Genomic DNA, 15,000 nt, shown 5'->3' on the forward strand with positions numbered 1-15,000 from the left:
GGGATAAGACAGTGTCTAAAGGGATAGGATAGTGCCTAGAGGGATAGGGATAGGACAGTACCTAGAGGGATAAGGATAGGACAGTGCCTAGAGGGATAGGGAAGTGCCTAGAGGGATAGGACAGTGCCTAGAGGGATAGGACAGTGCCTAAAGGGATAGGATAGTGCCTAGAGGGATAGGGATAGGACAGTGCCTAGAGGGAGAGGGATAGAACAGTTTCTAGAGGGATATGATGGTGTCTAGAGGGAGAGGGATAGGACAGTGCCTAGAGGGAAAGGTCAGTGCCTAGAAAGATAGGGATAGGACAGTGCCTTGAGGGATAGGGCAGCGCCTAAAAGGATAGGGCAGTGCCTAGGGGGATTGGGATAGGACAGTGCCTAGAGGGATAGGGATAGGACAGTGTCTAGATGGAGAGGGATAGAACAGTTTCTAGAGGGATATGATGGTGTCTAGAGGGAGAGGGATAGAACAGTTTCTAGAGGGATATGATGGTGTCTAGAGGGAGAGGGATAGAACAGTTTCTAGAGGGATATGATGGTGTCTAGAGGGAGAGGGATAGGACAGTGCCTAGAGGGAAAGGTCAGTGCCTAGAAAGATAGGGATAGGACAGTGTCTAGATGGAGAGGGATAGAACAGTTTCTAGAGGGATATGATGGTGTCTAGAGGGAGAGGGATAGGACAGTTTCTAGAGGGATATGATGGTGTCTAGAGGGAGAGGGATAGGACAGTTTCTAGAGGGATATGATGGTGTCTAGAGGGAGAGGGATAGAACAGTTTCTAGAGGGATATGATGGTGTCTAGAGGGAGAGGGATAGGACAGTGCCTAGAGGGAAAGGTCAGTGCCTAGAAAGATAGGGATAGGACAGTGCCTTGAGGGATAGGGCAGCGCCTAAAAGGATAGGGCAGTGCCTAGGGGGATTGGGATAGGACAGTGCCTAGAGGGATAGGGATAGGACAGTGTCTAGATGGAGAGGGATAGAACAGTTTCTAGAGGGATAGGACAGTGCCTAGAGTGAAAGGACAGTGCCTAGAGGGATAGGACAGTGCCTAGAGGGATAGGGGTAGGACAGTGCCTAGAGGGAGAGGGATAGGACAGTTTCTAGAGGGATAGGACAGTGCCTAGAAGGATATGACAGTGCCTAGAGGGAGAGGGATAGGACAGTGCCCAGAGGGATAAGGATAGGACAGTGCCTTGTGAGATAGAGCAGTGCCTAGAGGGAGAGGGATAGGACCGTTTCTAGAGGGATGGGACAGTGCCTAGAGGGATGGGGATAGGACAGTGCCTAGAGGTATAGGGTTAGGACAGTGCCTAGAGGGATAGGGATAGGGAAGTGCCCAGAGGGATAGGACAGTGCCTAGAAGGATAAGGATAGGGCAGCACCTATGGGGATAAGGATAGGACAGTGCCTGGAGGGATAGGGATAGGGCAGTGCCTAGAGGGATAGGGATAGGACAGTGCCTAGAGTGAAAGGACAGTGCCTAGAGGGATAGGACAGTGCCTAGAGGGATAGGGGTAGGACAGTGCCTAGAGGGAGAGGGATAGGACAGTTTCTAGAGGGATAGGACAGTGCCTAGAAGGATATGACAGTTCCTAGAGGGAGAGGGATAGGACAGTGCCCAGAGGGATAAGGATAGGACAGTGCCTTGTGAGATAGAGCAGTGCCTAGAGGGAGAGGGATAGGACCGTTTCTAGAGGGATGGGACAGTGCCTAGAGGGATGGGGATAGGACAGTGCCTAGAGGTATAGGGTTAGGACAGTGCCTAGAGGGATAGGGATAGGGAAGTGCCCAGAGGGATAGGACAGTGCCTAGAGGGAGAGGGATAGGGCAGTGTCTAGAGGGATAGGGATAGGAAAGTGCCTAGATGGATAGGACAGTGCCTAGAAGGATAGGGCAGTGTCTAGAGGGATAGGACAGTGTCTAGAGGGATAGGACCGTGCCTGGAGGGATAGGACAGTGTCTAGAAGGATAGGGCAGTGTCTAGGGGGATAGGACGGCACCTAGAGGGATAGGACAGTGCCTAGAGGGATAGGATAATGCCTAGAATGATAGGCCAGTGCATATAGGGATAGGACAGTGCCTAGAGGGAGAGGGACAGCGCCTAGAGGGATAGGGATAAGACAGTGCCTAGAGGGATTGGGATAGGGCTGTGCCTAGAGGGATAGCGATAGGACATTGCATAGAGGGATAGGGAATTGGCAGCACCTAGAAGGATACAACAGTGCCTAGATGGATTGGGATAGGACAGTGCCTAGAGGGATAGGGATAGGACAGTGCCTAGAGGGATAGGGATAGGACAGTGCCTGGAGGGATAGGACAGTGCCTAGAAGGAATGGGATAGGACAGTGCCTAGAAGGATAGGGCAGTGTCTAGCGGGATAGGATAGCGCCTAGAGGGATAGGACAGTGCCTAGAAGGAAAGGGATAGGACAGTGCCTAGAGGGATAGGGCAGTGCCTAAAATGTTAGTATAGTGCCTAGAGGGATTGGGATAGGACAGTGCCTAGAGGGATAGGGCTAGGACAGTGCCTAGAGGGATATGGGCAGTGCCTAGAGGGATAGGGATGGGACAGTGCCTAGAGGGATAGGGATAGGACAGTCCCTAGAGGGAGAGGGATATAACCATTTCTAGAGGGATAGGACAATGCCTAGAGGGATAGGGATAGGGCAGTGCCTAGAGGTATAGGACAGTGCCTAGAATGATAGGGATAGGACAGTTCCTAGAGGGATAGGGCAGTGCCAAGAAGAATCAGACAGTGCCTAGTGTGATTAGGATAGGACAGTGCCTAGAGGGATATGGATATGACAGTGCCTAGAGGGGTAGGGATAGGACAGTGCCTAGAGGGATAGGGATTGGGCAGTGCCTAGAGGGATAGGGAAAGGACAGTGCCTAGAGGGATAGGGATAGAACAGTGCCCGGAGGGGTAGAGATAGGACGGTGCCTAAAGGGGTAGAGATAGGACAGTGCCTAGGGGGATAGGACAGTGCCTAGATGGATAGGACAGGGCCTAGAGGGATAAGGATAGGACAGTGCCTAGAGGGAGAGGGGTGGGACAGTGCCTGGAGGATAAGGATAGGGCGGTACCTAGAGGGATAATGATAGGAAAGTGCCTAGAGGGATAGAACAGTTCCAAGAAGGATAGGGATAGGGCAGTGCCTAGAGGGATAGGGATATGAAAGTGCCTAGAAGGATGGACAGTGCCTAGAGGGATAGGGATATGAAAGTGCCTAGAAGGATAGGACAGTGCCTAGAGGGATAGGGATATGAAAGTGCCTAGAGGGATAGGACAGTGCCTTGAGGGATAGGGCAGTGTCTAGAGGGATAGGACAGTGCCTAGGGGGATAGGGATAGGGCAGTGCCTAGAGGGGTAGGACAGTTCCTAGAGGGATAGGGCAGTGCCTAGAAGGGTAGGACAGTTCCTAGAGGGATAGGGATAGGACAGTGTCCAGAGGAATAAGGATAGGACAGTGCCTAGCGAGATAGGGCAGTGCTTAGAGGGAGAGGGATAGGATAGTTCCTAGAGGGATAGGACAGTGCCTAGAAGGATAGGGATAGGACAGTGTCCAGAGAGATGGGACAGTGCCTATGGGGATAGGGATAGGACAGTGCCTAGAGGGAGAGGGATAGGGCAGTGCCTAGAGGGATAGGGATAGGAAAGTGCCTAGAGGGATTGGGATAGGGCAGTGCCTAGAGTGATAGCGATAGGACAGTGTCTAGAGGGATGGGGATATGGCAGTGCCTAGAGGGATAGCGATAGGACAGTGTCTAGAGGGATGGGGATAGGAAAGTGCCTAGAGGGGTAGAGATAGGACAGTGAATAGAGGGAGAGGACAGTTTCTAGAGGGATAGGACAGTGCCTAGATGGAGAGGGATGGGACAGTGCCTAGGGGGATAGGGATAGGACAGTGCCTGGAGGGATATGGATAGGGATAGGACAGTGCCTAAAGGGGTAGAGATAGGACAGTGCCTAGAGGGATAGGACAGTGCCTAGATGGATAGGACAGGGCCTAGAAGGATAAGGATAGGACAGTGCCTAGAGGGAGAGGGGTGGGACAGTGCCTGGGGGATAAGGATAGGGCTCTACCTAGAGGGGTAATGATAGGAATGTGCCTAGCGGGATAGAACAGTTCCTAGAAGGATAGGGACAGGGCAGTACCTAGAGGGATAGGGATATGAAAGTGCCTAGAAGGATAGGACAGTGCCTAGAGGGATAGGGATATGAAAGTGCCTAGAAGGATAGGACAGTGCCTAGGGGGATAGGGATAGGACAGTGCCTAGAGGGGTAGGACAGTGCCTAGAGGAATAGGGCAGTACCTAGAAGGTTAGGACAGTGCCTAGAGGGATAGGGATAGGACAGTGCCCAGAGCAATAAGGATAGGACAGTGCCTAGCGAGATAGGGCAGTGCCTAGAGGTATAAGGATAGGAAAGTGCCTAGAGGGATAGGACAGTGCCTAGAGGGATAGGACAGTGCCTAGAAGGATAGGGATAGGACAGTGTCTAGAGAGATGGGACAGTGCCTATGGGGATAGGGATAGGACAGTGCCTAGAGGGAGAGGGATAGGGCAGTGCCTAGAGGGATAGGGATAGGAAAGTGCCTAGAGGGACAGGATAGTGCCTAGAGGGATAGGGATAGGAAAGTGCCTAGAGGGATAGGGCAGTGCCTAGAGGGATAGGACAGTGCCTAGAGGGATAGGGCAGTGACTATAGGGAAAGGAATAGAACAGTTTCTAGAGGGAAAGGGATAGGATATTGCCTAGAGGGAGATGGATAGGACAGTGCCTAGAGGGATAGGGATAGGAAAGTGCCTAGAGGGATAGGACAGTGCCTAGAACGATAGGGATAGGACAGTGCCTAGAGGGATTGGGATAGGGCAGTGCCTAGAGGGATTGGGATAGGGCAGTGCCTAGAGGGATAGCGATAGGACAGTGCCTAGAGGGATGGGGATAGGAAAGTGCCCAGAGGGGTAGGGATAGGACAGTGCCTAGAGGGAGAGGGACAGTGCCTAGAGGGATAGGAATAGGACAGTGCCTAGATGGATAGGGATAGGACAGTACCTAGAGTGATAGGACATTGCCTAGAGGGATAGGGATAGGACAGTGTCTTGAGTGATAGAGATGGGACAGTGAATAGAGGGAGAGGACAGTGCCTAGATGGAGAGGGATGGGACAGTGCCTAGGGGGATAGGGATAGGACAGTGCCTAGAGGGATAGGTATAGGACAGTGCCTGGAGGGGTAGAGATAGGACGGTGCCTAGATGGGTAGAGATAGGACAGTGCCTAGAGAGATAGGACAGTGCCTAGATGGATAGGACAGGGCCTAGAGGGATAAGGATAGGACATTGTCTAGAGGGAGAGGGGTGGGACAGTGCCCGGGGGGATAAGGATAGGGCGGTACCTAGAGGGATAAGGATAGGAAAGTGCCTAGAGGGGTAGAACAGTTCCTAGAAGGATAGGGATAGGGCAGTGCCTAGAGGGATAGGGATATGAAAGTGCCTAGAAGGATAGGGATATGAAAGTGCCTAGAAGGATAGGGCAGTGCCTAGAGTGATAGGGATATGAAAGTGCCTAGAGGGATAGGACAGTGCCTCGAGGCATAGGGCAGTGTCTAGAGGGATAGGACAGTGCCTAGGGGGATAGGGATAGGACAGTGTCTAGAGGGATAGGACAGTGCCTAGAGGGATATGGATAGGACTGTGTCTAGAGGTGTAGGGATAGGACAGTGCCTAGAGGGATAGGGCAGTGCCTAGAGGGATAGGGATAGGACAGTGCCTAGAGGGATAGGACAGTGCCTAGAGTGAGTTTGTGATTATAGCTGAATAGAGCCCAAGCATCAGAATTTAATACTTACCCACTGTACCTGCTTAACTACCATGTTAATACCCAGGTATAACACTGTACCTGCCTAACTACCATGTTAATTACCAGGTATAACACTGTACCTGCCTAACTACCATGTTAATAACCAGGTATAATACTGTCCCTGCCTAACTACCATGTTAATACCCAGGTATAACACTGTCCCTGCCTAACTACCATGTTAATTACCAGGTATAACACTGTACCTGCCTAACTACCATGTTAATAACCAGGTATAATACTGTACCTGCCTAACTACCATGTTAATACCCAGGTATAACACTGTACCTGCCTAACTACCATGTTAATACCCAGGTATAACACTGTACCTGCCTAACTACCATGTTACTAACCAGGTATAACACTGTACCTGCCTAACTACCATGTTAATACCCAGGTATAACACTGTACCCCCCTAACTACCATGATAATACCCAGTATAACACTGTACCTCCCTAACTACCATGTTAATACGCAGGTATAACACTGTACCTTCCTAACTACCATGTTATTACCCAGGTATAACACTGTACCTGCCTAACTACCATGTTAATACCCAGGTATAACACTGTCCCTGCCTAACTACCATGTTAATACCCAGGTATAACACTGTACCTGCCTAACTACCATGTTAATACCCAGGTATAACACTGTACCTGCCTAACTACCATGTTAAAACACTGTACCTCCCTAACTACCATGTTAATACCCAGGTATAACACTGTACCTGCCTAACTACCATGTTAATACCCAGGTATAACACTGTACTTGCAAAATACTACAGTCGCCTGCAGTTACTGCACTTTTACTGCAGTTTCAATACTACTATCTTTTTTTGCAAGGGCCCAGCTGCTCAGTCAGAAAGTCGTTATCACCGTGGCTACTTGGAGCAAAACAACAGGCATCTCTGTCATCATTACGCACCGGTGTCTCTCTCTGTGTGTGTATGTGTTTGCGTGTATGCGTGTGTGTGTGTGTGTGCGTGTGTGTGTGTGTGTGTGTCTGTATGTGTGTATGTGTGTGTGTCTGCATGTGTGTATGTGTGTGTACGTGTGTGTGTGTGTGTGTGTGTGTATGTGTGTGTTTGCGCGCGCGCGCGCGTGTGTGTGTGTGTGTGTGTGTGTGTGTGTGTGTATGTGTGTGTGTGTGTGTGTGTGTGTGTGTGTGTGTGTGTGTGTGTGTGTGTGTGTGTGTGTGTGTGTGGGTGTGTGTGTGGGTGTGTGTGTATGTGTGTGTTTGCGTGTGTGTTTATGCGTGTGTGTGTGTCAAAGAGGTTGAAGTCGTCTCTTTAAGCAGACATCTAGCAGTAATTAGCGGTGATTCTGCAGCACGCAGACAAGCAGAACAAAGCGGAAGATAATTCACTTGATGTGTTCACCGGCAGCCTGCAACACACGCCACGTTATTTTGATTGACAACTGAACTAACCTTTCCCTTGTCCCCTCGTTTCTCCGTTACACGTCAGACAGGAGGGCGTTCCTTCCCTGGGAGGGGCGTCTACATCGAGAGATCATTGGATGCATCTTGATGTAAAGCTACGTTACCCACGTGGAGAGCATACGTAAAACTCATTCTTCTAGATGGTGATTGGATAAGATGATGCTGATTGACAACAGAATGAGACGCGCTCTGGTGCTCTTCAATGATCTTATTGGCTGCTTATAAAGACTTTTGCTCCTTGTGACCATCTAACCCTCCTCGGGTCTGAGTTGCGCTGAGACGCATCAAGAAAATGTAGTTTTTGTTTAACATAGCTTAAACTATTCATCACTGGCTGCTGTGCGTTTTGGAACTACATATCCCAGACATAGGAGATATCGCTTTTCCTTGTTATAAATATATAATAGAGTTCTTACGACTGGTTGCTTCTAAATGTGTTATCAGAAGGTGGTACCTAGACAGGGGTGGTCAGCAGGACTGACGCGGGAGCGGATGTACGGAAGGGATTTAAACTAATGGACATAACGTTTTGACAGGATGCGCTAATAACCAGAGCATCCTACCAATGCATGCAGTATTGCAAACTGCAAATGAATGAAGCTGCGTGATTGAACAGGATGTATTCGAGGATATAAGGTAGAGAAAGTGGTAACCTGGTGAAGGTGAAGAAAATCCATCTAAAGAAAGCAGAGAATAGAACATGAATCGAAAAAATATATATTCTTAGGACAGGAGAAGAGCCAACGGCATTGTAGCCTATCCAAGCTCAGCATCTGAACACATTATACGTGGTTGCTCATCTTCTACACATGGAAGAGAGACGAGAAAACCCGGAGCTTGTCACTTGTAGGGAGGAGTTGCATCATATTTGACTGGTTAATTAATATAATGTATTTTTGGTTTCAGCGGAGGTGTGGAGGTTTTCCCGCGGTTGTCTGCAGAAATAGTGGCTCTCACCACCTCTACCTGCCTGCAGGTAGCTCCTAGAGACGGGGCGGATCTGTCCGTGTTCCCCGTTTGTTGGTGGATGAACTTCAACATCTATTATTAATGATTCGGGACCTGAGCAAGATGTATCCGCAGGCACGACACCCGGTGAGTCTCTCTGTCAGAACAACAACACCAACAACACACCCAAAACAGAGGGCTGTGCGGGGCGTGATGCCACCCCACCCGGGCCAAGCATAATCACTTTGGATCAGTTTCCGTGCCATCGCGCGGAAACTGGACAATCGCTGGCATTGTCAAATTGTCAAACCGCTGAAACTGAGAGAAGCAATGTGGGTGAATGTCTTGTGTGTATTTAAGAGTGACAGAGGGGGACAGAGAGAGAGAAAGAAAGAGCGAAATATAGAAAATATTTCTTCATCCCGCTCCCGCCCGCACCTGCATGCTTTTCATGCCACACCTGTCCGCCCGTCAACTTCTTGTCCGACTTTTGCACCTTAGGCAATATCAAAATGGGCACAAATAACCTTATAAATAGGTTAAATGACCAGCTATTCACACTTGCCCGGTTATATTAAGCTATCGGTATTATATCTGTCAATAGGATAGACGGAGTTTGAAAATAGCAGAATCGGAGAGAGAGACAGCGGAACCTTGCGCTTTCTCTTGAGCTACGTTTTTGATATAGCCTACCTTTTAGGAGCGGGACGATTTTCAGACGGAGAGAAATATGGGTGATCAATATTTATTTCCAGGCAAAGTAGTAAACTATAGCCTAATCTGTAAATAGCCCACCCAATCTACCTACTTCATCCCCATACTGTTTTTATTTTATTTACTTTTCTGCTCTTTTGCACACCAGTATCTCTATTTGCACATCATCATCTGCTCATTTATCACTCCAGTGTTAATCTGCTAAATTGTAATTATTCGCTCCTATGGCCTATTTATTGCCTACTTCATGTCTTCTGACCACACTGTATATAGACTTTCTTTTTTCTACCGTGTCATTGACTTGTTTATTGTGTTATTGGCTTGTTTATTGTTTACTCCATGTGTAACTCTGTGTTGTTGTCTGTGTCACACTGTTTGGCTTTATCTTGGCCAGGTCGCAGGTTGTAAATGAGAACTTGTTCTCAACTGGCCTACCAGGTTAAATAAAGGTGTTCCCAACTGGCCTACCAGGTTAAATAAAGGTGTTCTCAACTGGCCTACCAGGTTAAATAAAGGTGTTCTCAACTGGCCTACCAGGTTAAATAAAGGTGAAATAAAAATTAAATAAATACAAATATTTAGGAAGTTAATTTCCTTTGAAAGAGAACTGCCCTGTGCTTCTCCTCCCATGCATATAGTCTTCTCTATTTAATTGAGACCACAGGCACTGAACTTGCACGCCCAAAAGGATAGGTATGCGCAGCATTTACAGTGACATGGCCTCTGCAGAAGTCAGGGCATTCAAACTTCTTGCGCTTTGCAGGGCAGCGTAGAGCTGTTGTGAAGGAAGTTGTCAAGGAAGTCAATTTGTGTTTATGTCAATGCGGAGCTATATGGAGAACTCCGCATTGTTACAAAATTTGGGAGGCACACGGCGATGCAATACAGAGCTAATTTTGGCATCCGCATTCCTCCAGAGGCTCCGCATTTCGGATCAAGCATAAATTGGATTTAAAGCTTACCTTACGCTTCCCAGTCAAAGCAGTTCATGCATATATTATGACAGATGTACACTGTTTGGCAGAATTTTTCGAAGTTCTGTCTGCGATTGGTCAACAGTAGGGTTTATTCAATGAAGTGTTTGTTGTTATTCAACAAGAGAGGAATTGTTTCCATTCACACGTTTTTTCACTTGAGAAATACTGCACCAAACAGAGGAACTTTGCAATTAATTGCAATTCATCTGATCACTCTTCATAACATTCTGGAGTATATGCAACTTGCCATCATACAAACTGAGGCAGCAGACTTTGTGAAAATGAATATTTGTGTCATTCTCAAAACTTTTGGCCACGGCTGTAGAACTCGGCTAGGCGAAGTGAAAACCTGTGTTTGCATACATACCCTCATAAAAGAACTTTTCTAAAAATGAAAAAGAAAAGCGTCAATATTACTGTTTGGCCCTGTTATAGTCCAATTTCATCTGAGATCATTTAAGAAATCTGTGCAATTTGGACGTTTTTGCAGAGATCTAAGTCGCACAATTTTACATCTAACTAAAATGTTTGGTGCAGTATTTTTCAAGTGAAACAATTTGGATGAAAACTAGTCATCTGTCATTGAATGGAAACACTAAATTCGTTGAAGAATCCATACTGTTTCCCAGTCACCAACAAAGAGGCGTAGACTCTACCAAACTTTGCCTCGCCTCAAGAGCACAGAGGATAAAGCCTACCTTTTAGGAGGAAAAGGATAAAGTCTACCTTTAGGAGAATTATTAGCATATAGGATAAAGCATACCTGTTAGGAGTGGGATGATTTGCATACAGGCTAAAGCCTACTTTTTAGAGTGGGACGATTTGCATATAGGATAAAGCCTACCTTTTAAGAGTGGGACAGTTTGCATATAGGATAATGCCTACCTTTTAGGAGTGGGACGATTTGCATATAGGAAAAAGCCTATCTTTTAAGAGTGGGACAGTTTGCATATAGGATAATGCCTACCTTTTAGGAGTGGGACGATTTGCATATAGGATAAAGCCTACCTTTTAGGAGTGGGACGATTTGCATATAGGATAATGCCTACCTTTTAGGATTTGGACGATTTGCATATAGGATAATGCCTACCTTTTAGGAGCTGGACAATTTGCATATAGGATAAAGCCTACTTTTAGGAGTGGGATGATTTGCATATAGGATAAAGCCTGCCTTTTAGGAGTGGGATGATTTGCATAGAGGATAAAACCTACCTTTTAAGAGTGGGATGATTTGAATAGAGGATGAAGCCTTCATTTTAGGAGTGGGATGATTTGAATAGAGGATGAAGCCTTCATTTTAGGAGTGGGATGATTTGCATAGAGGATAAAACCTACCTTTTAAGAGTGGGATGATTTGAATAGAGGATGAAGCCTTCATTTTAGGAGTGGGATGATTTGAATAGAGGATGAAGCCTTCATTTTAGGAGTGGGATGATTTGCATAGAGGTTAAAGCCTTCCTTTTAGGAGTGGGACAATTTGCATATAGGATAAAGGCTACCTGTTAATAGCTGGACAATTTGCTTGTAGGGTCAACCCTACCTTTTAGGAGTGGGACGATTTGCATATAGGATAATGCCTACCTTTTAGGATTTGGACGATTTGCATATCGGATAATGCCTACCTTTTAGGAGCTGGACAATTAGCATATCGGATAAAGCCTACCTTTTAGGAGTGGGATGATTTGCATAGAGGATACCTTTAAAGAGCTTGACGATTTGCACATGGGATAAAGCCTACCTTTCAGGAGTGGGATGATTTGCATATAGGATTAAGCCTACTTTTTAGGAGTGGGAAGATTTGCATTTGGTATAAAGCCTACCTGTTAGGAGCTGGTCAATTAGTTTATAGGATAAATCCTACCTTATAGGAGTGGGAGGATTTGCATGTAGCTAGAAGCCGACATTTTAGGAGTGGGACTATTTGCATATAGGATAAAGCCTTCCTTTTACGAGTGGGATGATTTGCATATAGGATAAAACCAACCTTTTAGGAGCTGGACAATTTGCATATAGGATAAAACCAACCTTTTAGGAGTGGGACGATTTGCATATAGGATAATGCCTATCTTTTAGGAGGGAGACTATTTGCATATAGGATAAAACCAACCTTTTAGGAGCAAGACAATTTGCATAGAGGTTAACTTCTTTGGGACTGCAGTATTGAGTAGCTTGGATAAAAAGGTACCCAGAGTAAACTGTCTGCTACTCAGGCCCAAAAGCTAGAATATGCATATAATTAGTAGATTTGGATAGAAAACACTCTGAAGTTTCTAAAACTGTTTTAATGATATCTGTGAGTATAACAGAACTCATATGGCAGGCAAGAACCTGAGAAGAAATCCAACCAGGAAGTGGGAAATCTGAGGTTTGTAGTTTTTCAAGTCATTGCCTATTGAATATACAGTGTCTATGGGGTCATAGTGCACTTCCTAAGGCTTCCACTAGATTTCAACAGTCTTTAGAACCCTGTTTCAGGCTTCTACTGTGAAGGGGGAGAGAAAGAGAGCTGTTTGAGCCAGAGGTCTGGCAGAGTGCCATGAGCTGATCACGCGTGCACCCGTGACAGGTAGCTGCATTCCATTGCATTTCTAAAGACAAAGGAACTCTCCGGTTTGGAACATTATTGAAGATTTATGATAAAGATTGATTCTAATCATCGTTTCACACGTTTGTGATCGCACATTACGCATTTGGATTACTGGGCTAAACGTGCGAACAAAAAGTAGGTATTTGGACATAAATGATGGACTTTATCGAACAAAACAAACATTTATTGCGGAACTGGGATTCCTGGGAGTGCATTCCGATCAAGATCATCAAAGGTAAGTGAATATTTATAACGCTATTTCGGACTTTTCAGACACCTCTCCTTCTTTGGAAAATGGCTGGATGTTTTTCTGTGACTATCACTGACCTAACATAATCGCAAGGTGTGCTTTCGCCGTAAAGCTTTTTTGAAATCTGACACAGTGGTTGCATTAAGGAGCAGTGTATCTATATTTCCATGCATAACACTTGTATCTTTTATCAATGTTTATTATGAGTTTTTCTGTAATTTGATGTGGCTCTCTGCACTTTCACCGGATGTTTCTTTGAGACAATGCATTTCTGATCATAACACACCAATTTCAAATGAGGTTTTTGGACATAAAGATAAACTTAAATGAACAAAACACACATTTATTGTGTGTAACATGAAGTCCTGTGAGTGCCATCTGATGAAGATCATCAAAGGTTAATTTAATCACTATTTTTTATTTTTGTGAGCCCTCTCCTTGGCTGGAACATGGCTGTATGGTTTTACCTTTAGGAGAATTATTAGCATATAGGATAAAGCCTACCTTTTAGGAGTGGGATGATTTGCACAGATCATCATGCCTACCTTTTAGGAGTGGGAAGATTTGCATATAGGATAATGACTACCTTTTAGGAGTGGGATGATTTGCATACAGGATAAAGCCTAACTTTTAGGAGTGGGATGATTTAAATGGAAGATAAAGACTACCTGTTAGGAGTGGGAAGATTTGCATATAGGATAATGCCTACCTTTTAGGAGTGGGCCGATTTGCATATAGGATAAAGCCTACCTTTAAAGAGCTTGACGATTTGCACATAAGATAAAGCCTACTGGTTAGGGTAGGGGCGATTTGCATATAGGATAAAGCCTATCTTTTAGGAGTGGGATGATTTGCATATGATAAATCCTACCAGTTAGGAGTTGGAAGATCTGCATATAGGATAATGCCTACCTTTAAGTAGCTGGATGATTTGCATATAGGATAAAGCCTACCTGTTAGGAGTGGGAAGATTTGCATATTGGATAAAGCCTACCTTTTAGGAGTGGGACGATTTGCATATTGGATAAAGCCTACCTGTTAGGAGTGGGACAATTTGCATATAAGATAAAGCCTACCTTTTGGGAGTGGGATTATTTGCATATAGGATAATGCCTACCTTTAACTAGCTGGACGATTTGCATATAGGCTAAAGCCTACCTTTTAAGAGTGGGATGATTTGCATATTGTATAAAGCCTACCTTTTAGGAGTGGAACGATTTGCATAGAGGCTAAATCCTGTCTTTTAACAGCTGGACAATTTGCATAGAGGATAACTTCACTAGGGTATGTGGGACGCTAGCTTCACAGATCATCATTGTAAAGGGGTTAAACACTGTTTCCCATGCTTGTTCAATGGCCCATAAACAATTACTGAACATGCACCTGTGGAACGGTCTTTAACCTCTCTAGGGTATGTGGGACGCTAGCGTCCCATCTGGCCAACATCCAGTGAGTTTGCAGAGCGCCAAATTCAATTACAGAAATGCTCATTATAAACATTCAGAAAACAAAACATATTGTACACAGGTTTAAAGATTAACTTCTGGTTAAACCAACCACAGTGTCATATTTATAAAATGCTTTTCGGCGAAAGCATACCTAGCCCAGAACATACCTAGCCCAGAACATACCTAGCCCAGAACATAGCCCAGTTGAGAAAGTATTACAAACAGTAACCAGCCAAGCAGAAGCGTTACAAAACTCAGAAATAGAGATAAAATTAATCCCTTACCTTTGATGATCTTCATATGTTGGCAATCAGAAGACATTCATTTACTCAATAAATGTTCCTTTTGTTCGATGAAGTCTCTTTATATCCAAAACCTCAGTTTTGTTCGCACATTTTCTTCAGTAATCCACAGGCTCTAACTCAGTCAAAACAATCAGACAAAAAAATCTAAATTGTATCCGTAAAGTTCATAGAAACATGTCAAACTATGTTTATATTCAATCCTCAGGTTGTTTTTTAGCCTAAATGATCTATAATATTTCAACCGGACAATAACGTCGTCAATATATAAGGTAAACAAGAAATGCACATGCGCCTGAAAAAACTCTGCGTCACGTTAGGGTCCACTCGTTCAGACTGGTCTTACTCCCTCATTTATAAGAATAGAAGCCTGAAACGATTTCTAAAGACTGTTGACATCTAGTGGAAGGCATAGGAACTGCAAAAGGAGTCCTAAGTCAATGGATACTGTAATGGCATTGAATAGAAGACTACAAAACC

At 45.3% G+C, this 15,000-nt stretch overlaps 1 protein-coding gene across 1 annotated transcript in view; it reads left to right on the forward strand.

Moving 5' to 3' along the window:
- The first annotated feature begins 7,757 nt into the window (after nucleotides 1-7,757).
- The window catches only part of LOC109885337 (transducin-like enhancer protein 4), a 110,478-nt gene continuing 103,235 nt past the window's right edge, over nucleotides 7,758-15,000 (forward strand). The window contains exon 1 of the mRNA XM_031816507.1: nucleotides 7,758-8,389. Within this exon, the coding sequence (XP_031672367.1) occupies nucleotides 8,345-8,389 (45 nt within the window). The 5' untranslated portion in view covers nucleotides 7,758-8,344. The remainder of the gene's footprint in view (nucleotides 8,390-15,000) is intronic.

Source organism: Oncorhynchus kisutch, linkage group LG3 (genome assembly GCF_002021735.2).
Source record: "Oncorhynchus kisutch isolate 150728-3 linkage group LG3, Okis_V2, whole genome shotgun sequence".
Taxonomy (NCBI): Eukaryota; Metazoa; Chordata; class Actinopteri; order Salmoniformes; family Salmonidae; genus Oncorhynchus; species Oncorhynchus kisutch.